The sequence below is a fragment of the Grammomys surdaster genome, unplaced genomic scaffold, assembly GCF_004785775.1.
Source record: "Grammomys surdaster isolate TR1022 unplaced genomic scaffold, NIH_TR_1.0 126531, whole genome shotgun sequence".
Lineage (NCBI taxonomy): Eukaryota > Metazoa > Chordata > Mammalia > Rodentia > Muridae > Grammomys > Grammomys surdaster.
The window spans coordinates 12862248-12888757 of NW_021621323.1; the positions used below are offsets into that span (position 1 = coordinate 12862248).

General features: G+C 41.5%; 1 protein-coding gene across 1 annotated transcript in view; it reads left to right on the forward strand.

Moving 5' to 3' along the window:
* The window catches only part of Ap1ar (adaptor related protein complex 1 associated regulatory protein), a 30661-nt gene extending 10431 nt beyond the window's left edge, over positions 1-20230 (forward strand). The window contains exons 2-10 of the mRNA XM_028760492.1: positions 4059-4107; positions 5123-5149; positions 6938-6963; positions 10929-11025; positions 12302-12400; positions 14354-14409; positions 15085-15158; positions 15507-15635; positions 18428-20230. Of these exons, the coding sequence (XP_028616325.1) occupies positions 4059-4107; positions 5123-5149; positions 6938-6963; positions 10929-11025; positions 12302-12400; positions 14354-14409; positions 15085-15158; positions 15507-15635; positions 18428-18690 (820 nt within the window). The 3' untranslated portion in view covers positions 18691-20230. The remainder of the gene's footprint in view (positions 1-4058; positions 4108-5122; positions 5150-6937; positions 6964-10928; positions 11026-12301; positions 12401-14353; positions 14410-15084; positions 15159-15506; positions 15636-18427) is intronic.
* The last annotated feature ends 6280 nt before the right edge of the window (positions 20231-26510 follow it).

Here is a 26510-nt window from a genome sequence, read left to right on the forward strand (position 1 = left end):
CACACACACACACACACACACACACACACACACACACACACACACACGCTGTTCCAGAGTGAGAGGAGGGGTTGTCAGTCATTCGAGCTCCTAACCCATCATCATGAAAGCACCACACTAACCTTTTACCAGGGTTATTAGCATCCATATACACGTTCAGGTGCTAACATGAAGTTTAAGCATGGGAGGGGGAAATGCTGACATTACTGTCTTTGTCTATGACCAGCATTCCTTGGGGGTAGAAAATAGATCATCTTTTGAGTTTGAAGCAAGAAAGAAAAGAAAAATGTTTCCTGTTGTCTGGAGTCGAGAACAAGCCGTTGTTCATAAGCAGGACTTTGAGACAAAGCTGGATGCCCCTGTAGGCTGGCTGCATCTCTTTGGGAACCCTCCTCATCTTGCCCTTTCATCTCCACTCCCACAGGGGACTTTAGACTGCCGTTTCTGTTAGTGCTGTTGACTTAGCATTAAGTAGATTCTTACACAGACTCTTGCTTCATGTGGACGTTGATCTTCAGGCTGCACCTTCCTCATCTTTGACAGTTCCGTCCGTGAGTGCTGTCCTCTTAAGTACTCCAGCCTTGTCTTCAAAGGACTTGTCAGTTCTGTTACCACTGCGATCCTAGCCACTGCTGTTTCCTTTGTGCTGCTACAGTGCCTGCTAGTTAGCCTCTTAAAGCAGCAAATCATCTCCAAGATCCCCTAGGGAAGTTCTTGTTAGAGCTGAAAGCTTCTAAACACATCTGTAAAGAGTTTGAAAGACGATGGACTTAAATACTCTAGTGAAACAAGGAGGCTGAGCAGCGATGGCTGACGGCTGCTGACAACCATGGTAAAAGGTTAATGTAGTGCTTTAACCACGGGTGGGTTAGGAGCCTGGGTGATTGACAGAAGCTTCACCCCTTACTCTGGAATAGAATTGTGAGGTTCAAAGTAAAAAAGACAGCTCCAGGTACTGCAGCCAGCTAGGGGCTGGACCAGCTCTCTTGCTCCTAAACCCTCAGAGCTAGCTCAGCAGCACCTTCACCACCAGGACCAGCTCTCCCGAGTGCTGTCGCTGGTGAGGGTCAGGGCCAGCTTAGACCCAGGGCTTTGAGTTGGCCCAACACAACAGCTATCCCATCTGTGAACTGCTGGAGCATGCAAAGGGGCTGGTCCTGCAGGATCTCCATGACATGGACAACATCAGCATATGTGAGAGGAGTCCCAGCCAGAATCTAGTATTGATAGTATATAGCAGAATCCAGAGACCTTGAACTGGACCAACAGCTCATTGCAATGAACACTTGCAAGTAAAGGTGTGTGGACAAAAGGGTGTACTCCGAGGTACACTACAGCTGTGTGATTGTTCCATTTCTAACCACAATGTTTTGTTCTTTTATTTATATTTATTTTTTATTTGCTTTTGGGGGGAGGTTGCAAGGGTGGAGGGTGGATGCAAAGGATCAATGGGGATGGAATGCACCATGAGAAATTCACAACGAATCAATAGAAAGTGTTTTCAAAGTCAGGAGAGCTTTTTATAGGGAATACTAAAAATATATGTCCCAAATTTGTTAAGATTTTTAGCAGTCAGTAGTATGAAAGACTTGAATCTTGGTGTCCTTCCTTTGCTTAAGTGATACGGTGTTTACTGAAGGACATTTCTGTGAACCAACACGCTGCCTGTGCGCTAAGGAGACATCCTTGAAATGGTACTTAAAAACCATGCCTTTCTAACCATGTCCCATTTGGAAGACTTGGAGAACAGCTATAGTTTTTATATGAGTCATTGTTGGCAAAATAGAACTGATCAAATTTAGTACCACACGTGTCTGTGGAGGGTCTAGGAGGCGCCAGCAGTGTTTAAATAAATAAAGACATCCATAATTCATTTTAAAATACATACACTCTGATATTTACTTGTTTTTAGAAAAACTCCATAGTAAAGCTTCTCTTAATATATATATGTATGTATGTATATATATATACATATGTGTGTGTGTGTGTGTGTGTGTATATATATATATATATATATATATATATATATATATAAAAAGATACCTGCGTTTGCCAAATTGCATATTTACTTTAACCAATCAATATGTTCTTACTGCTGTAGGAGTCAATAAATATTCTTTGTGAATAAGATTTCAGTCTGAGTTTTTTTTTAAGTGAAGCCCTACAGATCTCAGGAAGATATTATCTATGTTTGGTTTCCATAGAACTCCGAACAAATCAAATGAATTCTAGGGGTGTATAGTTTGTCCAGTCAGAGTCAGGCAAGAGTATGATCGTTCTCAGTATAACCAGTTGTGGCTAGAGAGGCCAGAGACATTTGACTTATAAGTCATAGAAGCTATGTAAGTATAGTGCAGTGGCAATCTTCCTGGTTTTGACTGTTTGGGATGCCCTATATTATAGCAATACTAAGGTATTGCTGAACTTTCTCTCATTATTTACTTACACCACTCAGCAGGCCTAAACAAGAAGAGTTTAATCAGAGTCAGATTGTTCAAGCAAGGGAGTAATGGTTATATGTAGAGAAACAATTGAATACCAGAAGCAGGAATCCGACCGTCAGAACACAATCCTAGAGTATTCAACTCATTTCTGATTTTGCTTGAAAAAAACTGAAGAGTAGAGACCCTGTGTGGCTAGAGGGTAAAAGATACTGTATTGATATTGGAATATTCCATTAGCTTTTTGAAAAAGACAATGCAAAGGGAAGACACAAAACAATGTATTACATTGGTCTGTTTGATCAAACTACCCAACATATATAGATTAAAGCAGGAGAAGGAGTTGACCTTGGCTCACTTTAACTCATGGCTGGGGAGACATATGTCATCACATCATGGCAGCCAAGCTCTCTGCCGCTCTTCTTCCCTTTATTTTGTTCAGGATGCTGGTGCCTGGGACTTCTCCTTTACACAGTCTGACCCAATCTAGAATCCCCTGGGAAGCAAGTCCCAAAAAATTGTCTAGGTTAGGTTAGTCTGCGTGTGCTCGTGAGAGCTGCTCTTAATGGTGTGAGATAGAAAGACCTGCACAGACTGTGGGTGTTAATGGTGTGAGATAGAAAGACCTGCACACACTGTGGGCACCTGCATTCATGGCTGAGCCCTGGGAAGGAGAGGAGACGAAGGAAGCACTAGCGTGCACGAGTGAACTCACGGCTGTCTGCTTTGACGGGGTGTGCTGTGACTAGCTGCTTCAAGTTCCTGCCATCCTGACTCCTCCACAGTAATGGGCTGTAACCTGAAACAGAACGAACGCACCCTTTCTCCTTTAAGTGGCTTTTGTATGGTTGTTTTATCACAGCAACAGGAAATGAAACTATAACAAGATTTCCTCCCATTAATTCTTTGGGGAAATGTTGTCACAGATCCCAGGTGCTTCTAAACCCAGTCAATTGCAATGAAGATCAACTGTCACATCTGTCACTAAAAAAAGTCACAGGAAAAAATATCAACTGTAATTCCTTTGCTGTTTTAGTTACTTAGTTTCAATAATGTGTTATTTTCTTACTAACTCTTTAAGCCTCCCCCCCCCACGCAAATGTACAAAGTATCAGACCTAACCTGACTGAGAGATCTCATTATTCAGAGAGGCCTTTTCTGTCTAGTACACCTGACAAATCAGGAACTATAAGAGGGAACCGGTTCCTATGCGGGGCACCTGTAGTGGGAACGGCAAGTAAGTGAGAGTCTTAAAGATGCCTACTGTTCCCAGTAGCAACAGAATTTGAATTGGCCATGTGGTATTGCAGAAGACCATATATTGTTGGTGCAGACATGGTAAAGAAGGTGCTCATTTAACTGCATCTGAGTCTCAGAGAGAGGTGCAATGGCCAAAGTAAAAGGAGGAAAGGTGTGCCCCACCCACCCTGTAGAAAAGCTGTAGTGGCCATTTATTTTATATATATAGTCCTAGATAAATTTGGTTTGTTTTTAGAAGTACAAGGTGCTCTATATTAGAAAATTTACAGTTGTATATTGGAAAATATGTGTATGCCATGATTTTAATTCAATTTTAGACTTAGTAGTGATTTTAACATCTTATGTTTTTCTTCCTAGATCAAAGTATTTTAGAACATGTCCAAGAGGAGAACACTTGACCATAGAGGTGAGTCCTTGAGCATTGGATGGGATCCAAAATACCCAGAGTTCTTTTTCTTTCTTCTTTACGATTTATTTTATGCATATGAGAGTTTCGCCTGCACTGTGCACTATGTGTATGCCATGCCCACAGAGGCCAGGAAAGGGCGACAGATTCCTAGCAAGTTACAGACTTTTATGAGCCGCCATGTAGGTGCTGGGAGTCAAGCCTGGGTCTTCTATAAGAGTCGCAAGTGTTCTGAATTGCAGAGTCATCCTTCTAGCTCCTCATTTTTATTTTTATTTTTTAAGATAATGGAGAAAGATTTAGACCTACATTTAATTTGAACTAAATATGAAAAAATAACTGTATTTGAATATTGTTGATTGCTTTTGGAGGCATGCCTCATGAATGGTATAGGTTAGACCCTGACTGACATACTCATCCCTCTTATTTGACTTTTTTTTGGGGGGGGGGTTGAGACATGGGTTCTCTGTGTATCTCTGGCTCTCCTGGAACTCACTCTGTAGACCAAGCTGGCCTCGGACTCAGAAATCCGCCTGCCTCTACCTCCTAAGTGCTGGGATTAAAGGCATATGCCACCACTGCCCAGCTGACTTTTTATTTTTAAGAGAATGTCTCAGGCTATCCTTGCACTCACTCTGTCACCAGGGCTAGCCTTAAGCTTTGCATCTTCCTGCTTCCACCTTCAGGGTAGCTGAGATTATAGGTCTGAACCATTAGGCATGGCTCAGTATGGAGATTTCTGGTAGACAGAAAAATAATTATATTTGACCATTTTGCTAACATACATACATATATGTGTGTATATATATACACACATATGTATATATACACATATACACACACACATATATACACACAGACACACATACATATCAAATGTGCTAATTATAAAAGGCACTCAACTTCTTAGGTCCTTTATGCATATAAAGTTGTATTATTTTTAAGGCTAAAAAAGAGTGATGTTTCTTGTGAAATGTCAACTATCCCTCCTAATGGTTGTCTTTTTTCCTTTCAGTTTGAGAATCTTGTGGAGAGTGATGAGGTAAGTGTCTGACTCTGTTCTTGTTCTTATCAGTTGCTACATTCGTTGGACCACTTTTTGTCTTGCTTTTCACTTCTCATCCATTCTGCAACAAAAAAGACCTAAAAGCAAGGAATGCCCATCTTCCAGGAGGACAGTTCAGAGACCTGTCCAGCCTTTGTTTTCCTAGTGAAGCATGGAACCTTCTTCCTTCCCTCCCCAGCACTCCATCTCCTTCTCTGTCACAAACAAGACTTCTTTCCATGACATACTTCACCTCAGCAGCATCCTTCTCAGAACAGCCCAAGGCTCCATGTTTCCCTAAGGTGTTTTCAGTGGTTGGCTCCAGGCTTTTTGCTAGCCCTTACTTTGCTGTCCAGCCTCTGCTCTGCCCTGCTTGTGGTGATCGATTTACGCACCATTCTGTTCTGTGATGCTACTTCCAACATAACTGTGGGCCATTTAGAGTTTGATTCCTACTGCCAACTTAGTAATATATTTTAGCTGACAGATGTGTGTAGTTTAAGTGTATAAGAAATACTCATAAGCCCAGATTAGTCTTAAAATAATTATGGCTTGCTTTGGAGAAAACAGGGCAACAGCTACTGAAGCAGTTAATTTCTTTTTCTTCTTTTTAGATGTATTTCTTAGTTTTCTTCACTGTGCATATATTTGCTGAGCATCTGCCGTCTGCCATCTGTGCGGTGCTCTCATAGAGCAGAGGAAGGCATAGATCAGATCCTCTGCAGCCGGAATCACAGGCATCCGTGAACCACATGATGTGGGTGCTAGGAACTAAACACAGATCACTTTGCAGTAGCAGTACTGGTCATAAGCACTGAACTATTTCACCACCCCCAGTTCATATTGTAATTATAATGTTTCAGAGTCCCTATGAATGCTGTGAGCAATCCTTCCTCCTAGCAAAACTAAGATATCGATCCCTGAAACCTCTGGTCATAGCATCTTCACGGCCTGATAGTTCATAGGCTTATTTCATATCTTTCTGTAGAAAAGTGTCTGTAGCATAGACTGCTGACTTGCTGACTTTGAGCTCACTGTAAACATGCTGTATTGAAACGTATATACCCCACATCTTCTCTGTACAAGACACATCACACCTTCCTGTGCTTAGGAACACCAGAAGCAATTACACACCATGTTTTAGGGGTGTTTGTTTTATTTTAAGGCAGAATCTCCATGGCTTAGGAATATTTTTAAACAGTGAAACCACAAAGCACAAGCAGCAATGGCAAAGGCTACTCCTCAGTATGCGCTCAGTGTGCAAAGTGTAGCAGGGCACAGTGATCCCTGTTGTACCTTAGCTAAGAGCATACAGCCTTGGCCAACTCTTCAGGAATTTGCTATTCTGTGGGCTTTAAAGTGAATAGAAAGTCTAGAGGCACCGACTTCCAGGGGAGGGTTACAAAGCCCTTCAACAGGCCTGCAAATTGTAAAGCTTTGAAGTCTGAGTGATGGAGATCAACCACAAATGTGGAAGACAATGAGTGTATTATCTGGCATATCCTAATTGTGAGAGTTCATCTGCTACATAACACGTCTGTTAAAAAAGAAATGAAGAAATAGCCAACAGATGTTTGTTCTATAATGGAGTTTTGCCTTTGAAAAATAGTGAAGTGTTTTTTTGTTTATTTGTTTGTCTCAAATCCTTTTAATAATGAGATTTGCTTACTGTGACAGAAATAGGTAAGTAAAAAGTATTTTTGATTAAATGAAAATTGCTTTGGCTTGCCTTAAATAGTGAGTTCACCTAGTGAATATTCTTTTACTTGTTTAATTTTTGTGCAGGGGGAGAGCCCAGGAAGCAGCCATAGGTAAGGTCTATCAAAACAACAAAATGTGTAAGTGTTGTGTGACAAAACTTCCCCGGGAGATGCACCCCACACATCTGCTCACTCCCGTGACAGACTGAAGTGTGGATACCACCACAGTCAAAGAGTCCTATTGGGGTTACTTACAGGATTATGGGTGAGGGGTTACATACAGGAGCAAAAATGACTCAAAGACTGCTGCATCAGCAAAGCCACCCTAGCATAGGTGACAGCTCACAGAGCTGGAAACCTGGAGCTCACTGCACAGCCTGCAGGCAGCTCAAAGGGTTGGAGCGTGTCCTTTTCAGGTGCCTCAGGTGGTCAACACCTCCTGTAGGCAGCCAGTCTGGTCTCAGAGTCTTCTTTGCAGCATGAGTTATTGAAATGACTCTCAGTTTTGTCTTACTCTGGCAGGGAGGGGCCCTGGTGAATCTAGTCAGTTTCAGAGACTTCCTGGGGTTATTTTGACTTGTTTACCTTCTTGCTTATGGAGCTTCTCTGCAGAATGGATCAGAACTTTTAAACAACAGATGTGAGCTCTTCAAGTCCAAATTCCAGAGAGTCTTATAGTCTTAAAGACACTGAACACTTTGTGTTTCAGAAACAAAAATTTTTTTTACATAAAAGTAAAACAAATAATACATTTCCCAAAATAATATTTTGAATAGTAAAGAAAATGATGTATATTAATTTCTCAGATTTTTTTTCTTTTGGACCTAGGTTGTAAATCATTTAGTTTTTTTAAAACCACTTAACATTGATAACCCTATCTCTTTTTATATTTATTTTATCCCCTTTTTCTTCTTTTTGACATTCTAAAATATTCTTCAAATTCAGCAGTAACTAGAACCTTGGTAAATATAATTTATTTATATAACCTTTTTATCTGCTATTAAAATTACATAGACTGCTTGAAAAAGAAGCATCTTACCTTGAACTCAAAAGAAAGTTCCTGGGCTGAAGAGATGGCTCAGAAGTTAAGCGCACTGACTACTATTCCAGAGGACCCAGATTTGATTTTCAGCAACCACATGGTGTTTACAATCATCTGTAACTCCAGTTCCAAGGAATCTAATACTTTCTTCTGGCCTCCCTAGGCACTAGGTATGCAAGTGGTGCACAGACATACATGGAGGCAGAATACCCATACACATAAAATTTAAAAAAAAAAAAAGTTCCTAGTGTCAGTGGAATTGTTTCCCCTTTTTGGTATTTTGTCCTTGCATTTTTTAGTTTGGCAAGCCGTTATTGGGCAGTCATCCATGTGCCAAGCACTATGTTAGATATCGGGCTTGAAAATCAAGCATATACTTGGTGTGATATTGCAAATGTGTAATGGCAGCACTGGAGCCGCAGAATCAGGTGAAGTAGGCGCACGATAGACACACTTCGGAGGACTGTCTGGCTGTGTGACACCCTTAAAGAAAATGAAGACAAAAACTTGAAAATATGGCTCAGTGGTTGAATACTTGCCTAGCACTGCAAAGCCCTGGTTTAGTCTAGTCTCAAGCGCTCTCACTCCCCCCCATCCCCCACCTCCCACCTCTGTGTGTGTGTGTGTGTGTGTGTGTGTGTGTGTGTGTGTGTCTGTGTGTGTGTGTGTGTCTGTGTGTGTGTGTGTGTGTCTAGAAGAAAGTATATCTTACTGAGAGAAAGATAACTGGAGATTACATTTCAATATGAGGTAGCAGTTAAAACAGCTGTTGTAGAACATACTGGTAAACCTAGAGAATCCCTGTGACCCAAATGTGCATGGGGAGATGTATCCAAAAGGACTTCATTTAAATAGATGATGCCTGGGTTGATCTCTAAAGAGCTGGTTAACAAGTATTATTCAGGCAGAGAGACCTTCACAGCTAGCCAAAACATGCTCATACAGAGTGAGACTCCGCTTGAAGGGAGTGCCGGGAGACCGGCAGAAATGGATGCCCTGCTTTCAGCAAAACACAGTAAAAGTCTAAGGTCTCTGTGCACAGGTTCCGACCAGACAAAACCCATCCCTGAAAGCTCCACCCCTGACAGAGACGTTATTTGCAGTTAATCCCTGCTGGGAAGCAGAGAATCAGCTTTCTCCAGGGGAATGTTGCTGTTGGGTGTACGTCAGCCACAGTCCAGGACAGGCCCCAAGCCCAGGAGTAGTTGGCCAGTAGAAACACTGCTTTTTTTTTTGCTAGCTTTTTCTTTTCCTTTGACTCTTTTCTCTTACTGATTTTCTTTTTTTTTTTGTTTGTTCTGTTTTTTGTTTTGTTTTTGTTTGTTTTTAATTGGTTTTCTTTTTTTTAAGCAGGGGAGGAGAGAAAAGACATTAAGTTGAATGAGGAGGAACTGGGAGGCATTGACAGGGGAAAGAATATGATTAAAATATTTGTATGAAAAATTTTAAGTAAGCATTTAAATAAGTGCTTCATAAATTCTAGGGTGTTTGTGTTGCTGTACTTTGCTTTGTTTTGCGATGTAGTTGCCTGGAGGTGGGATTTTTATATATAACCAATCAGCCTGGCCTCAAGAGTTCCTGTGTAGTTTAGCCTGGTTGTGAGTTTTTGATCTTTCTGAATGCTGATATTACTAGCCTGTATCACTATGCCCAGATGTAACTAGCTCAGTGGTAGAACACTTATCTAGCACGCACCAAGTCCCAGGGTCAATCCCCACCACCTCAGAGCAGGTCAGGTCAAGTACCTGGATTGGGGGATGATAGAGTAGGGTTCTTGGAGCATGGGGAAGACCCGTGCAAATTAAATAGCCAGACAGTAAAAGGACTTTGAGAATGGTTGAGAAATGATAGAGACAAAGAACCAGAGAACTTAGGAAGGCAGAAGAGAAATGAGAAGGTCCAGACACAGGCCAGGCAAGAGGGGATGCTCAGACTGCTTGTGAAACTGAGGTAAGAAGGACCCAAGTTGTTTGCTGTGTTTAGCAGCACAGGTGCCGCTGGTCACCAGTTACTGGAGTGACGGCAGCTGATGTCTGCAGGGCCCTGAGGAGTGAGTTGAAGGGCACAGAGACAGGAAGCATGCTGGATAGACTGGTGCTGGACCACCTGTATTTATGTCCCAGCTCTGCCGCATGCTTGTCTTAATCCTGTCCATCTCATTTCCCTCCCGTGTAACCTCTACCTGTATTTTACATGGAGGAGCTGCACGTTGTAAGTACTGGAGGTGCAGGCCATGGTTGAAGGAGCGTAAGGATAGTGATGGCTTCAGGTAGGCCATCTTTAGGAAAGGAAGCAAGGATATGATGAGTTTAAGCACTGAAGTGGAAGTCTAATGAGGTTGCCCTTAAAAAAACAAGCTTGAATAAGAAACATAAAGTTATGGAGTAGCTAGTGTAAATGTTACCTTGTGTAAGTTACAAGACTGTTGCTGGAGACTGAGGGCCAAATTGATGCTGCATTTTTTCTAGCAGCCCAGAGCAGAACAGAAAAGAAGTGGAAAAGACTCAGGGCCCAGAGTGGGTGAGCAGAGTGACTAGTGTAGTGGCAGGGACGTGGGAAGGGGTGGAGAAATGGGAATTCAGACCTGACAGGATATCGTCATTTCCTGAGTGGAATCCAGGAGATTGCTGTCTTTATTGGCTAGTACCGGGAAAGATGAAGGGCCTGGGGAGCCCAGGATAATTGGAAGGGTTAGGTTCTGACTGTGAGCACTGAGAAGAGAGTAGAGCATACTGAGGTTACACTCTGAGTGAGGTATAGGGGTGTAGGCGAGGACAGCTGTGACAGAGCCTGTGTAGACCGGCAAGTCTGTAAGGGGAAGCACAGCACCTTAACTGTCAGAAGGCTGTCAGGCTACAGCTTCAAGTTTCATGGAATAATTGAAGCTGCATTCTGTTGTGTTAATGTATTTTTTGACAGTAAAATTTCAGCCTTCCCCTGGCTTTTGGAATGTTTTATCTGGACTCAGGTTCATCAGAAGGGTTTTTGTTTTGTTTTGTTTTTTCCCTGTTCCCTCCATCCCTCTGTTCTCTAGGCCACTTACTGAGGAAGAAATCGTTGACTTACAAGAGAGACATTATGATTCTATTGCTGAAAAGCAGAAAGATGTGGATAGGAAAATCCAGAGGGAGGTAAGTACCTGCCCCACTGCTGAAACATGTTGTGAACCCTGTTGGGGTGGGGTGGGGGGGGATGCTCATCTATGTGCTGTCAACAGTCCCTGACCTCTGTTTACATACATACAGAGAAAAGTTATTTAAAAGTGAAGACGTATTCCAGCTTACTATCATGTGATTTCATAGTAAGAGCTCATGTGATGTCACATGACAACTGTAGAGTGCTCTTTAAATACAGTTCTCAGTTCACTAGGAAACGTGCCAAGCAAGAACAAATACTTTTCTGGGTCAGCCTAAATCAACTGCTTGTTTCATGATGAGCCATGTTTAAGTTGCATGTGTTGGGTTTATTTGTTCTCAGTGAACCAAGAACCTTGGCCAGTCATAATTCTTACATAAATTTATGGAAATGGTCTCTTATCATGGCTTCATTATCACTATATTAAAGACAACCAGTTGTATTTCATTCTACATTTAAAAGCAATCTTTTGAGCTGGGCATGGTGGTTATGTGCCTATAATCCCCAGCACTTTAGAAGTGCAGGCAGGAGCATGTAAATTTGAGGCTAGCCTGGGAAACAGCAAGTTTAAGGACAGCCCAAACTATACAGTGAGACTCTAATTCAAAATAAAGGTGCTGGGTTCAGTCTATAGTACCAAAAAGAATTTTTTAAAGTAAAAATTAAAAAAAAAAACAGTATGTTTACTGCCACTTGTGATTTACAAGTGTATTAATTTAATCTACACATTATAGCTAATACTATTCGAAAGAAAAAAGAGGTTAGTACTTGATTTAAAATACAGTTTTAATCTGAGGTTAACTTAGATTTAAAATGCAGTAACTTATCACTAGGGTTCTGTGTATGCTATTATGAGTGGTAAAAACTTAGAGAGTAGTTTTTGAATAACAAATACTAATAAAATTGAGAGATGTATATAGATGTCAGTTAAGTGGAAAGACAAGAATCTGAGAAAAGCAGAGATGTGATTGACCTTGGATTCTAGGCTCTTTGATATGTGAGGCCCGAAGCCATTGTTGTTAGGTGGGGACAAGTACTAAAACGATGCCTGAAAATGAAAGTCAGAATCAAATAATGTCTTACGTATCATCTGGAGTATTTCGTAAAGGAATTTGAAATGAGCAGCTACAAACATACTAATTTTGATATGCTTCGTAGATATCAATTCTTTTCAATGATTTATGTTTTGTTTTATAATCAGAATAGCTGGTTTTTAGAGCAGCTAGACAGGTTCTGGTTTCTGTTAATCCTTATCGTTTTGTTCATGTACAGTTAGCCTTACAAGAGGAGAAGTTAAGACTAGAAGAAGAAGCTTTATACGCTGCCCAGCGTGAAGCAGCCAGGGCAGCAAGGCAGCGAAAGCTCCTGGAGGTGAGGGGGACAGACCCCAGCGCACACCAGGGTTCCTTCTCTCCTTGTTTCCTCTGACGATTCCAAGTTGGGACTTCTCTCCTAGAATCAACGGCTCCTTGTTTAGTAGAGGATGTACTTATGCATATATTCTTTTGAATCCCAAAGGCAAATTAATCGATCTTTATTTTCTAGAAGTAACATAAACATGTGCTTGATACTATGTAAGTGTAGCTCTAGGTTAGCAGGAGCTGATTCTTGTTTAGCCTATGGATGAATTCTAATGTTCTAAGTTCAAATTCTTTTAGGGAAAGTACCATGTTTAGAGGACAGATATTTCAAAATTAGCCTTCAATATAATTTCTGAAGTATTTTAAGTGTATGTTCATGAAGATTTTTAAAAACAGTTTCTTAAATGGTAAGACTCTTATTCTTAGTATAAGACAAGCTATATGCTTTATGGCTCACTAGGGGGTATTGTTTAATTTTCAATTTCTTATGTATTTGAGACATTAAGTGTTAGTTGAAAAGTCTTTAGTATGTATCAGGGAAGACAGATTTACCATCTCTTACCATGACATGGGAATATGGTATTTTCACATACTTGATAGCTGACAGTAATAGATTTTTACAGAACTAAGTATCAGAAACATTACTGGGAAGGGTCTTAGTTTAAATATACAGCAGTCTTAGGAGAAGGTGGCATTTGAAACCCCTACTTTACATATAAGGAAGCTGAAATGCAGATCTTGCTGCTGGCACACAAGAGAGCCAGAGTCCAAGCACGGTGGTGCTTAGCCATGATTCCCTGTGTGGATTTGCCACCGGTATTCAGTGGTCCAGTGTTCAGTAGTACAAAACTCCAAGTTCAGATGACCTGAGAAATCCTGTCTTTGTGATTTCTATATGAACTGTCTTTCTCTCTGAGGGGTGGGTTTCAGGGGATGCTTTTTAGGAAAGTGCCTTTGTATAGTACATCCAAAGTAGTGGAAAACTTTATACTTGACTGTCACTTTCTATGAAACTAATTGTTGTTCTTAATATAGGCATTCTTTTTTACAGTAATAAATTCTCTACCATGTCTTTGTTTAAAATAGTGGGTCTCTGCCCACAGGCTGAGAACCTTTTTGAGATCAAATGACCCTTTCACAGGGGTCGCATATCAGATACCCTGCATATCAGACATTTACATTATGATTCATAATAGCAAAATTACAGTTACATGAGGAACAGTGTAAAGGGTCGTAGCCTTAAGAAGGTTGAGAACCACTGGGTTAAAGCACTCCATTTGATGTGTCAGTTTGGGTAGGCTAGGTTCTCCATGTTCCTGTTTCTATGACTAAATATTTGCTTTGGGAATACATCATCTACTGTCATACATGGACCCAACTGTACAGACAGGTGTTGGTTCATTGCTTTTCATAGCACTGGGTCTACTAAGGCAGGACAATAGCCATCTATAGTCAACAGGTGGAGGAGCAGAAGTTAACACTCATGCCAGGAATACACAGCCACCTTCAAAGCACAGCTTGAATGGTTCTGTAAAATCCTGTGCCGAGTCCCAAAACAAACCACTGCCATTAAAGTACCTGAATCAGATCAGCTTTCAGTTCCTTAGACTGCTTCTCATTCCAGCAAAGAGGACTGCAGTGGGACCTAACAGTTGACTTCCCTGCCTTCTCCTTCTCGTCGGGGAGTTCTTAGGAGTAGTGAGAACATTTGGGGCACAGTGTACATCTGTTTACACTTCACAACTCTGAATACTCTCAGCACTAAAACATCACACACTGAGAAGCTGAGAAAAATTCTGTCCTTAAATAAGAGGATGTAGATGATGAAGGAAAATTATTTCAGTGGAATAACACTAACCTTTTGTTTTTAGAAACTAGGCAAAGGATGTTGGCATTGCGTGGGTATTTTTTAAGAGAGTAACTTGACATCAGAATGATTTTGTATTGCATTGTGTTTCCAAAGCAAGAAAAGCAGAGAGTTGCTCAGCGCTATCATTCTAGCAGTGGAGACTATCACAGGTAAAGACACTGTGTGTTTGCTCCTCTATCTGTAGCAGAAAGGGTTATTTCCAAACAGACACTGTTTGCCTCGTGATATTTGTAAATGTATTCGAATGCTCAAGGCCCTGGGTTCCCATGTGTGTATGTGGCTTACAAAATTATATTTTTATACACACACACACTATATATATATATACATATACATATACATATATGTATAATATATATGTGTGAATATATACACATGAGTGTATATACATATACACTTTCCTCTAAGACTCTGTGTCAGAATACTGAGAGCATTGGGTTTTTAAGCTATAAGTGATCATTTATCCAAATTGACTTTGATGCCTTTGTAAGAGCAATAGCATCATCATGTGGAAAGGGATGTGGTAACTGGGCTTCTGCAGGTCAGTTGGCAATAGTCTTCCTTAATGAGAACATGCTCGTGCTTGTTGGTATAGGGTTATCGTACAGCTCAGCTCTGAGGACGGCCCTTCATAATTTGTCAGTCTGTTTTCAGTTTCATGGTAGCATTAAATAAATACGACCCATTTTCACCAGAATATTCTGATTGTATAACAGTCACAACTTTAGAGAGTAGGCTTCAAGCCAGAAACACTGTCACTGACATAGGTGCTCATTCTTTGGAATCTATTACTAATGCATTTTTAAAATTCACTTCTACTACAGTGCAGGACCAGAAGATGACTTTGAATCTTCCCTAAGAAATATGAAGTCACAGTACGAAGTTTTTCGGAGTAGTAGTAAGTCTTTAAAATATTCTCTGAACATTGCAGTTATCACCACATTAAAACTTTATTTCTGGAAGTTTGGAAGAATGTTAAGATTTAGAGAGACAGTTGTTCCCTAAAAAAGAAAAAAAGATGCTGGGCAGTAGTGGCACACGCCTCTAATCCCAGCACTTGGGAGGCAGAGGCAGGTGGATTTCTGAGTTCGAGGCCAGCCTGGTCTACAGAGTGAGTTCCAGGACAGCCAGGGCTACACAGAGAAACCCTGTCTCAAAAAAACAAAACAAAAAAAAAAAAAAAAGAGAGAGTGACTGTTGTGGTCAGAGTCTGATGACATTTTCATTCACTTGATATGTGTTCCAGGACTTTCATCTGACGCCACGGTGTTGACACCAAACACCGAAAGCAGCTGTGACCTAATGACCAAAACCAAATCAACGAGTGGAAATGACGACAGCACCTCCTTAGACCTGGAGTGGGAAGATGAAGAAGGTATGTTGACTCAGTTTCCCTGAAGAGTCACATTCCTGTGTTAGTCCAAATGTTTTCTACCTTGTGTTTTGTGGTTTTTAAATTGAATATTTATAAGCCCATGAAAAGTCATAGTCAGACTGTTTTTTAATGGAGTTTTACTAGCCTTGGGTGTCCAGGAACTCACTCTGTAGACCAGGCTAGCCTCAAACTCACAGAGATCCACCTACCTCTGTCTCCTGGGTACTGTGGTTAAAGACATGAGCTTCAACACCTAGCTAACAGTTATTGTTTCTTATGTTTAGGGAGAGAGTGAGAAAGTGGTAGTGTGTGTACGCGTGCACGTGCACAAACACACACACACACACACACACGCGCGCGCTTATGACGTGCACACCACAAGTATGGAGGTCAGAGAACGTCTATGAGAGCATTGGTTCTCTCCTTCCCCGTTATGGGGCCTCGGGATTAAACTCAGGCCATTCTCCTTGGCAGCAAGCACCTTTACCAGCTCAGCCATCATACAACCATGACCTAAATTTATTAACAATTGTAATCTCATGATCAGTTGTTTAGAAAATTACTTAAATTTTTATGATTTTTGAGATTAAGAAAGCAAATGTTAATTTTTAAATAATTTTTTCTAACCTAACTCATGAAGTTTTCCACTTGAAGGATTTCTGCCTCCTTTTGAGCAGCTTAAAGTCAAGTCAGCTAATGTGTGATTCACTATAAATTTAATTTAAACAATTTAATTCTTTAGGGTTTTTGTAGAACAGAACCTGTTGTTTAGATCTAAGTTTGAATTTTAGCTGGTTGGTCTTCCAAGCTGTAGTACTTACATATATACTTAGTCTCTAACGGTTGTTCATCCCCAAGAGAGAAGAATAAAGGGGGTTAAATTCTTTGTTTTGTTTTTGTTTTTTGTTTTTTTTCGAGACAGGGTTTCTCTGTGTAGCCCTGGCTGTCCTGGAACTCACTCTGTAGACCAGGCTGGCCTCAAACTCAGAAATCTGCCTGCCTCTGCCTCCCAAGTGCTGGGATTAAAGGCGTGCGCCACCACTGCCCAGCCTTTTTCATCTTTTATATAAGTGCTAATGTATTACTAAACTCTAAAGTTTTTGGCTAGGGAAGGGAATGTAGCTCAAAAGTAAAGTGTCTGCCATGTGCAAAGACCTTGGTTTGATCTTCAGCACACACTAAAGAAACAAGAAAGAAACTGTTTGGGGGAAATGAAAACACCCAGTACAGGGATGGCACACATGTGTGCTCAGGATTGTAGCACTAACTATATAAAACACCCAGTACAGAGATGGCACACACGTGTGCTCAGGATTGTAGCAAAAATATTGGCTTGGTTTCAATACTTCATGTTAAAAATGCACACTGTCAGAAAGAATTAGAGTACAGAACTTAAAGAGAACCAGTACATTTTAAGCAGTTCATAGGATGTTGCAATGAAAAAGATCTTAGATATCCTTTAATCATGCTAATTTGTTTTGTCAATTAAAAGACGGACAGGGAACCTGAATAGCTTTATGATAGGCTGCATTAGCTCGTTAAATCTTCCTGGTGTCCCCTTCCCCAGTCCTGCACTTACCTTAGTGTAGGTTTGGATCCCAGTCTCCAGTTCATTTGTACTTATTCTGTTGTGTACATGTGCTAATTCATATTCATAGATAAGACCGTCCTGGTCATCACTCAGCTTATTAGCAAACTTGTTCAACTAGAGTGGGTGGAGGAAAGAGTCCATTGAAAACCTTCTTTTTGGTTGATAGACAATTGGAAATTTCAGTCCAAAGAAACAGGTCCGTTCTATACAAACGTGTACGCATAGGAAATCTCAGCCCACAGTTTCTCTGTGATATAGATGTATGTGTGTACACATTGTGTGTGTATGTGCGTGTGTGTGGAGGTGAGGGTCACCCTCAAGTGCTCTAGAGCTGTCTATCTTGTCTCTGGGAACTGCTTATGCTAGCTGGCCATCAGAGCCCCTTGTCTCTGCCTCTTCAGCTCTCAGATTACAATTGCAGCCACACTGGGCCTTCTGCATGGCTGCTGAGGTTCTCCTATGTGTGACAACAAGCAGGTTACCAACTGAGCCATCATTTCCCAGCCCTGGCTCATATTTTATAGTGCCCTCTCTAGTATAAGAACTTACTTTATTGAGTGCTGTACTTAGCCTCACAGGGCTGGCTAATGTACTGGAACTAAGTGTAATGTGGCAGGGTCCTGGGAAGACCTACGTCATCTCTGTAGTGCAATCTTCGCTTTTCTCCAGGAAATGCAATAGTCATCTGCTGGGAGGACCTTGGCAGAGACACCAAGTGGTCTTATGAGACCCAGAGCAATGACCTCTGGTATCTGTTGTGTTTGGTTTGTGGCCATTCAGAAATTTTTTCTTATCAGGAGATCAGTATTGCAAGTGTTGGTTGGTTGGTTGGTTGGTTGGTTGGTTGGTTGGTTTTGTCAAAGGCATGATGTATGGAGACCGTACCTCAGACTTTTTCCTAAGGAAGCTTCCACAGGACTGGCTCCATAGTTAATTCATAAATCAAGCCTTAGAGTCAAACAAGAACAGTCATAGTACTAAGCTGGCAAGTTATTGTTTGTCTGTTTTTCCCTGAGTAGCCTTGTATGTCCTGGAACTCTCTTTGTAGAGCAGACTGGCCTTGAACTTAGAGACTACCTACCTCTGCCTCCAGAGTGCTGGGATCAAAGGTGTATGTCAGTACCCCTGGCTTAGCTGGCAAGTATTTTAATACAGCTTTTTATTCTTACTGGGATTTCTTTCAATGTTCTTGAAATGCTAGGAATGAATAGGATGCTGCCCATGAGAGAGCGCTCCAAGACAGAGGAAGACATCCTGCGGGCAGCACTGAAGTACAGCAGCAAGAAGGGCAGCAACCCCACGTCCGCCTCTGATGACTCCAATGGGCTGGAGTGGGAAAACGACTTTGTCAGTGCTGAGATGGACGACAATGGCAACTCTGAGTACTCCGGGTTTGTAAACCCTGTGTTAGAACTGTCGGATTCTGCCGTCAAGCAGTCTGATACAGATCAGCAGATCCGATAGGATGGAACTGTGTGACCTTACTTACCAAATGTTCAAAATCAGCTAGAATGTACAGGTGGCATGCTAAGGCTTTTTGTTAAAGCGGCAAAAAAAGCTACATGACAAATGCTTGTTTTCCTCGAAGGAGCAGGAGTGGAGGGACAGCTGAGTGCTTCAGTCAGGTGTGATCTTAGCATCTGCCTTTTGCATCCCAGGACTGACTCAGTGATTCTGACATATCAAACACTCATGCCTTTCTGTTCACCCTGGTCAAGTTCTGCATCTTAAGTCTGTATTAGTTTTACGCTGATTACTTTACTAAGCCTATCTTATTATAGAACTAAATCTAAAAGTAATTTTTGTTAATTCTCAGCATATGTACAGGCAGCATGAGGAGGGACGGGTGGATTTCCTGGGAAGGCGGACCCCTTCCCCACAGCGTTTCCTTTGGTTACTTTTACTCGTCTTGTCTAGTAGGCGGCAGTAATTGGAGCTGACCCAAACATGCTGATGTGCGGGCTTCCTTACACACACACGCACAAACACACACATACGCACACATACACACACGCACGAACGCACACACGCATGCACAGGCACACACGTATCCTAAGTCCTGCTTCACTCAATCTGAGTAAGAGATGACAGGATAAAAGATGCTTCCAGAGTTTGGACACTTTGAGTTGGTAATAATTAAAACTAATACATAAAAATATATATTTAAAATTTTTACTTCCTTTTACATGCCATTATATTGGCTTTAAATTGAGATTTTAAGTTTCACTTTCATTTTTTAAAAATTCTATATTTCCAATGAGTGATCTTTGAAAGATTTCTACACAGAACATATTCTGTGAACAATTTAAGAAAACATTAGAATACGGGTATTTCAAAGTACATGCAATCCTTTCTGCTGTGAAAGGTCCCATTGATTGTATTGCCTTTTCCTTTGCCTTGTAGTACAAGGTACTTTGTGAGATGGGACTAATATGTCGACGTATTGACAACCCGTGTCTGAATCCTAGAGAAGGCCAGGTCTGGGAAATGTGTCCCCACGGCATTCCTGGGTTTGGCTGAGACTGAGTGTCACTTTGGCAAGCACACTGTATTCTGTCTCCCTTGCTGTTCTCTCTCCAGCAGCAATGGTGCATGCTTTCAACAGTCCAGGACGGTCCAGGTAGGAATGGTAAAGTTCTTGGTGTATGTGAAAACTTACGTGGCCCTTTCGATATTTGAACTGCTATACGATGACATCTGTAATTGTGTCATTTTTAAATCTCATACAAATAGATATACTTCGATATGTAAATATGCATTAGGTTATGCTATTATTTATATCTATCTTAAAATTTAAATTGTAGGTGTGTCATGGAAATAATTTAAAGGTACTCTATATTCACATGGCCTGTGTTAATGCTTTTTAAGGTTTATATTACATCAGATGTATATTTTTGGTTTGGCATAAGCTACTGTTGTAATTTTCTTGGCTTTTTGTTCATAAAGAATTTTCTGAAGGAATGGTAACCTCTCAAGGGTTGTGAATAAACATTTTTACATTTAATGATATTTGCATATCATTGCTTCAGAATGGTGCAGGTAGTATGACTCTTGGTGTATAATTATTTTCTTAAATAAAATAAGAAAATAAAGAGATTCTTTAATTAGGGTAGGAGATGCGGTTTTGCCAGCCATTCCCTGAAACAGGTAGGGACTGGGGCATGCTGGGAGAACCTGAGGCTAGCATCTGCTTTGGTGTGTCAATGGCACCTCAGCCTTTTGTCCCAGTCTTGAGACCTAACATGGCTCTTTTCCCCCTCAGACTGTGTGTACATTTTGTGTGTCCTTTGGTCCTGCTTGGGTCTTTTTCACTGTAGACCTGCATAAGGGTGATCACTGATAACCACACAGCGGAGTCACTATTAGGCTGTCTTGAAATCTCCTTCCTGTGCCAGTGAAATTAGTCTAGAACTCTTCAGTTTTCCCTAAGGCAGATTCCAAAACCAAGGGCAAAAAGCAGCCACATTCTTTGTAAAAATGTCACAAGAGCTGTCTCTAGCCCAGCTGCTAATATTGTTTGCCTCTAATGCTTCTTGAGCTGGAGCCTCCACAGCCCCCGATGCACTCAACACTACTGTGTCTTTCAAGCTCCTGCTTAGATGGCCTGTTCAACAGCAATCACTTTCCTAATCCACGTCCCTCTAAAAAGCATGTGGTCAGGCTATCATAGCAATCCCTACTCTGTGGTTCCAACTTCTGTCTTAGTTACTTTTTTATTACTGTGAAGAGAGACCATGACCAAGACAATTTATACAAGAAAAAAGTATATTGGGGGTTCACGTACCACAGAGAACTTAAGTCTCATTCACACATGAGACAGAGAGCACTGTGACAGGGCATGGGCTCTTGAAACTTCAAAGCCACCCCTAGTGACACACCTCTTCTAACAAGGCTGCACATCCCAATGCTTCCAAACAGTTCTACCAACTGGGGGCCAGATACTCAAGCATGTGAGCCTGGAGGCCGTTATCATTCAAACCACTACAAACATATACGTTAAAAAAAAATCATAGGCCACTTACACTGAGTGATAGGGCAATGTAACAAAGTCTAAGTGAACTTGCCACAGGTCAGGAGGCTTCTTGTCTTGGGAGACGTTTGTCCTGGGTTTTAATACAGCAGGTGGGAGACCCTAGTAGAGCATATTGTAGGCAATGAGAAGGGGCTGTTCTAAATTCTTGAGGCAGGAAAAGAAATGTTTCAAGAAGAAAAAAATGGAGGGACCTAAGCATCGTGGGTTAAGGGAAGCCTTGTAGGAGATGATGTTGGGGGGATGTTAGGTGTAATTTGTGGAAACTTAAGCCAAATAGTGATCAGATTTGCATTTCTGAACGTTGGCCTAGCTGTTAAATAGGGCCTAGATTATGAGAAGGCAAGCACAGATGCATACTGCCTTCAGTGGGTAGGGTGGGCTTAAGTTTACAATAGCCATAGAGAGTCAGAGAGTTGGAGCCAGCTTAGAGGAAGAGTCACAAGGGTTTCCTGTTGATTTGAATATAGGGATAAAAGCAAGGGCTGAATCAGATAATCCACCCCATGTGTACGTTCCACACAGCCAGGACTCAGCGCTGAAGCAGATCTTGGCAGAAAGCCGTGGAATCTCTCCTGGGGTGTGGGAGAGTGGTCAGTCAGTCCTTAGAGGAACTGTCAGACCACACATCATCTGCCTCTGGGCAGGTAGGCAGTCATCATCCAACTCCATCACTCCAGTGCAACATAGAACAGATGTCACTCCATTCTGTGTCTTCACGGCCACAGTTCACAGTAGGCTCCTCAACAATGTAAACATAGGCTACGATTCTGCTTCTGTCCCGTTATTTGGCCTCCTGGGTTCAGTGACATCTTAAGAGCATCCCTGAGAATGACTCCAAGCTCTGATTGCTTTACTCGAGCAAATAATGAATGTCTGGGTAATAGTGATAAAAACTGTGTGGTATTCGAACAGAGACAGGCAAGAGGATCAATGGAATAGAATAGAAAACCCAGAAATGAACCCCCATACCTATGGTCACTTGATCTTTGACAAAGGAGCTAAAACCATCCAGTGAAAAAAGAGCATTTTCAACCAATGGTGCTCGTCCACCTGGAGGTCAGTATGTAGAAGAATGCAAATTGATCCATACTTATCTCCTTGTACAAAGCTCAATTCCAAGTGGATCAAGGACCTCCACATAAAACCAGCTACACTGAAACTAATAGAAGAGAAATTGGGGAAAAGCCTGGAACACATGGGCACAGGAGAAAAGTTCCTGAACAGAACACCAATGGCTTGTGCTCTAAGACCAAGAATTGACAAATGGGACCTCATAAAACTGCAAAGCTTCTGTAAAGCAAAGGACACAGTCAATAGGACAAAGCGGCAACCAACAGATTGGGAAAAGATCTTCACTAACCCTACATCTGATAAAGGGCTAATATCCAAGGTATACAAAGAACTGAAGAAATTAGACTCTAGACAATCAAAGAACCCTATTAAAAAATGGAGCACAGAGCTGAACAAAGAATTCTTAACTGAGGAAGCTCGAATGGTTGAGAAGCACCTAAAGAAGTGTTCAGCATCCCTAATCATCAGGGAAATGCAAATGAAAACAACACTGAGATTGCACCTCACACCAGTCAGAATGGCTAAGATCAAAAACACAGGTGACAGCAGATGTTGGCGAGGATGTGGAGAAAGAGGAACACTCCTTCACTGTTGGTGGGATTGTAAACTGGTACAACCACTATGGAAAGCAGTCTATCGGTATCTCAGAAAATTGAACATAGTGTTACCTGAGGACCCAGCTATACCACTCCTGGGCATATACCCAAAAGATGTTTCAACATACAACAGGGACACATGCTCCACTATGTTCATAGCAGCCTTATTTATCATAGCCAGAAGTTGGAAAGAACCCAGATGCCCTTCAACAGAAGAATGGATGCAGAAAATGTGGTACATTTATACAATGGAGTACTACTCAGCTATTAAAAACAATGAGTTCATGAAATTCTTAGGCAAATGGATGGAGCTGGAAAATATCATCTTGAGTGAGGTGACCCAATCTCAAAAGAACACACATGGTATGCACTCACTGATAAGTGGATATTAGCCCAAAAGCTCACAATACCTAAGACAGAACATATAGACCACATGAAACTCAAGAAGAAGAAGGAAGACCAAAGTGTGGGTGCTTTGGTCCTTTCTAAAAGGAGTATCAAAAGTTTGAACCAGAGCTCCCAAAGTCTAAACCTCCAGCCCGAGAGCACAAAGGGAGGGACTCATGTCTCCACCTGTATAGGTAATTGAGGGTGGCCTTGTCAGACATCAGTGGAAGTGGAGGGCCATGGTCCCCGAAAGTTTGGATCCCCTAGTGTTGGGGAATTTGAGAGCAGGGAGATGGGACTGGGAGGATGTTTGGAGCACACCTTCATAAAAATAGGAGGAGGGGGTATGCGGTAAGAGGTTTGGGGGGAGAATGAGAGAGGAGATAACATTGAAAGGTAAACATGTAAAATATCCAATTAAAAAAAACCATAAAGAGTCTAAAAAAAATAGAGCTTACTTATTTCAAATTATTTTCAAAAGTTTCTAGGAGATGCTAATTGGCTAAGATCTTATTTTAAGCTCTTCACAAAAGAATTTAAGTCTCTGTTTAATATTCTCAAGAGAATGTAAATCCTAATTTCCCTCAACAATTAATTGACAAAAGAGAAGTAATCTCACAAAAAGTAGAAAAAGCTATTACTAATTGATATATAGTCTGATTAGTTGTCGGCTGTGCTATAACAGTCCTTTGATAAAAGAGATTATTAATATAGATTTATATTTCTTTAAATAGGGTCTTCATGACTCTCTGAGTGTGGAAGGAACAACTGTTGGAGCTTCTGCCCTGATCTTACAAGAACTCTGAAAAATTGGCTTTAAAAACAAAAGAGGGGGAATGGTACCCCCCCAGGAGGAGTCCCCCTTGAAATACTCTCCATCATGCCTTGTTCACTTTTAACTCTCTAAAACTGAAAGCTCATAGCAAATCTGCTGCTGACTGCCTCTGGCATCACCGAGACCAATAAAAACTATGTCACAGATATGAGGAAGGACCCTCTTACCCTTAAAGGGAATGGCCCAGACCCAGTTCCCTTGTGGGGCTGAGGATTGATATGCCTCTTTGATATCTCAGAAGGCACAGCTAACTGGCTACCAAAAAGATTAATGAAATAAATAGATACTACCCACAAAGCCAGGCCCAACTATAAATAAGATGAATAACAATTTACATCCAAGGAAGAGAAAGCTCCCTGAGAATTCCCTTCTTTTTCCTTTCCAGGTAAAAATGAATCACCCGTGATGTCTGCTGTTAGAAGTTCTAATCCAGATGCTGGCCTCCGAACTTATACTACTCAGACCTTTGAAGGGCCACTGACAAGAACATCAAACAGCTAGAGATTGACATCACTAATCTGAAGAAATCCCTCGTTTCGCTGTCTGAAGAGACCTCCTAAAATCGCAAAGATCCTTATTGAATTTGACTTACCCTTTTACAATAGAAAAGGCTGTGTACAGCTCTTGACTGTGTACAGCCCTTAAAGAAGAATGTTGCCTTTACATAAACAAGACAGGGAGGGTTAAAGAGAACATGAAATAGGTCAGAGAAGGCCCTGAGAAAAATCAGAGAGAAAAAGAGACAGATGAATGCTGGTACAAGAATTGGTTTTCAGCCTCTCCATGGTTGTCAATCCTACTTCCTCCCATCTTGGGACCATTATTTGGGTCATTTTTGCTTATTTCTGCTGGTCCCTGGGCCTCAAATAGGCTGACTAACTCTATGAAACAACAGATAAATAATTTGGTAGCAAAACCTATTCAGATACAATCTCGTAAGTTAGCTATGGAGGACCACGAGACTCAAGATGAGGTTGTTACTTTATACAGGGTGTTTCCAAAACCCATCTCCACCCAACCTAAAAGGGGGGACTTCTGCCCCTGGACCAAGCAGAGAGGGGCCACCCAGAATCCTCTCTGACTGGCGATCTGAATTCTTGCCTAGGCTGCGAGGCTAAGCACTGCAAGGGAATATAAATAAAAGTTAAAAATATCTCTCTGGGTTCCCTAAGGGACAAGCCTGACTGCGTAGGGGTTAATGTCAAAAGTATCCCCTCTCCAGGAAAGACATTGGGATGGATATGGCCCTCATGCCTCACTGGACAACAACAAGGGGACTGGAGCCATTACAAGGTCCCCTTCAATTATTGGAGGTCAGGTCTCTATCCCCGCCTTCGCAAGATTAGAATCACCACAGCCCTTCTATACTTAGAGAAGGGAGATGTCAGGGGCAGCCCTGATTACACACTGAAGGCCTAAAATCAGCCATAGGCCTAAAATCAGCAATAGGCCTGTCATACATGTGTACTAACACCAAGTCTTGGGTCTCTTTAGAAAAACATTGAAACAGATGGCTATAAGCCATTGTAAACAGGCAGCTTTTGTGGAAATTTACCAGCCAGAGTAGTCATAGACCTTGTAAATAGGTAGCCTTGGCAGACAATACCAGCTTAGATAAGGACAAGTGAATCATAGACAGAGTCACAGTGACCTGTCCCCTGAACATTCACCCAGCCGATACTCAGTTCTGAAAGATATCTGTATTCCCCCTGAACACCCACGCTTCAGTGTCATCCCCTTCCCCACATCCTGCCTTTCTGTGTTTATAACCCCTGTGTGAATGAATTACAATTTATAAATAAATAAATAAATAAATAAATAAATAAATGTCTGGGTAAACCTATGGTTATTTGATAGCCACCCTAGTGACTGCGACTCTATCTGACAGTAACATTTTGCTTCTGACTGACTTAATCAGAGCAGTGGCAAGAACAGACTTGGCAAAGTGAAATTTTTTGTTGGGAAAGTTAAATATTTCCACGGGATTATCAACAGGTATTTGTGTGTGTGTGTGCTGTTCAAGGAAGAGGTGTAGCTCTAAATTTGAAGATTCTTAGTGGATATATACTTGTCTCGTTGCTACGATTAAGTACCCTAGCAAAAAGCATCATGAGGGCAAAGGGTTTATTCTGGCTCATAGTCAAGTATGCAATCCATAGCAAGGACGTCTTGGCTACAGAGGTTTGAGGCAGATGGATACATTGTATCCACAGTCAGGAAGCAGAGAATGACCACCTTTCTCCTGTCTGTGGAGTCCAAGACCCCATCCCCTCGAAGGGTACCATCCACAGGTAAGATGTGGATTCCCTCCCCCATCTAGAGGTTCCCTCGTGGGTGTACCCCAAGGCCTGTCTTCTTGGTG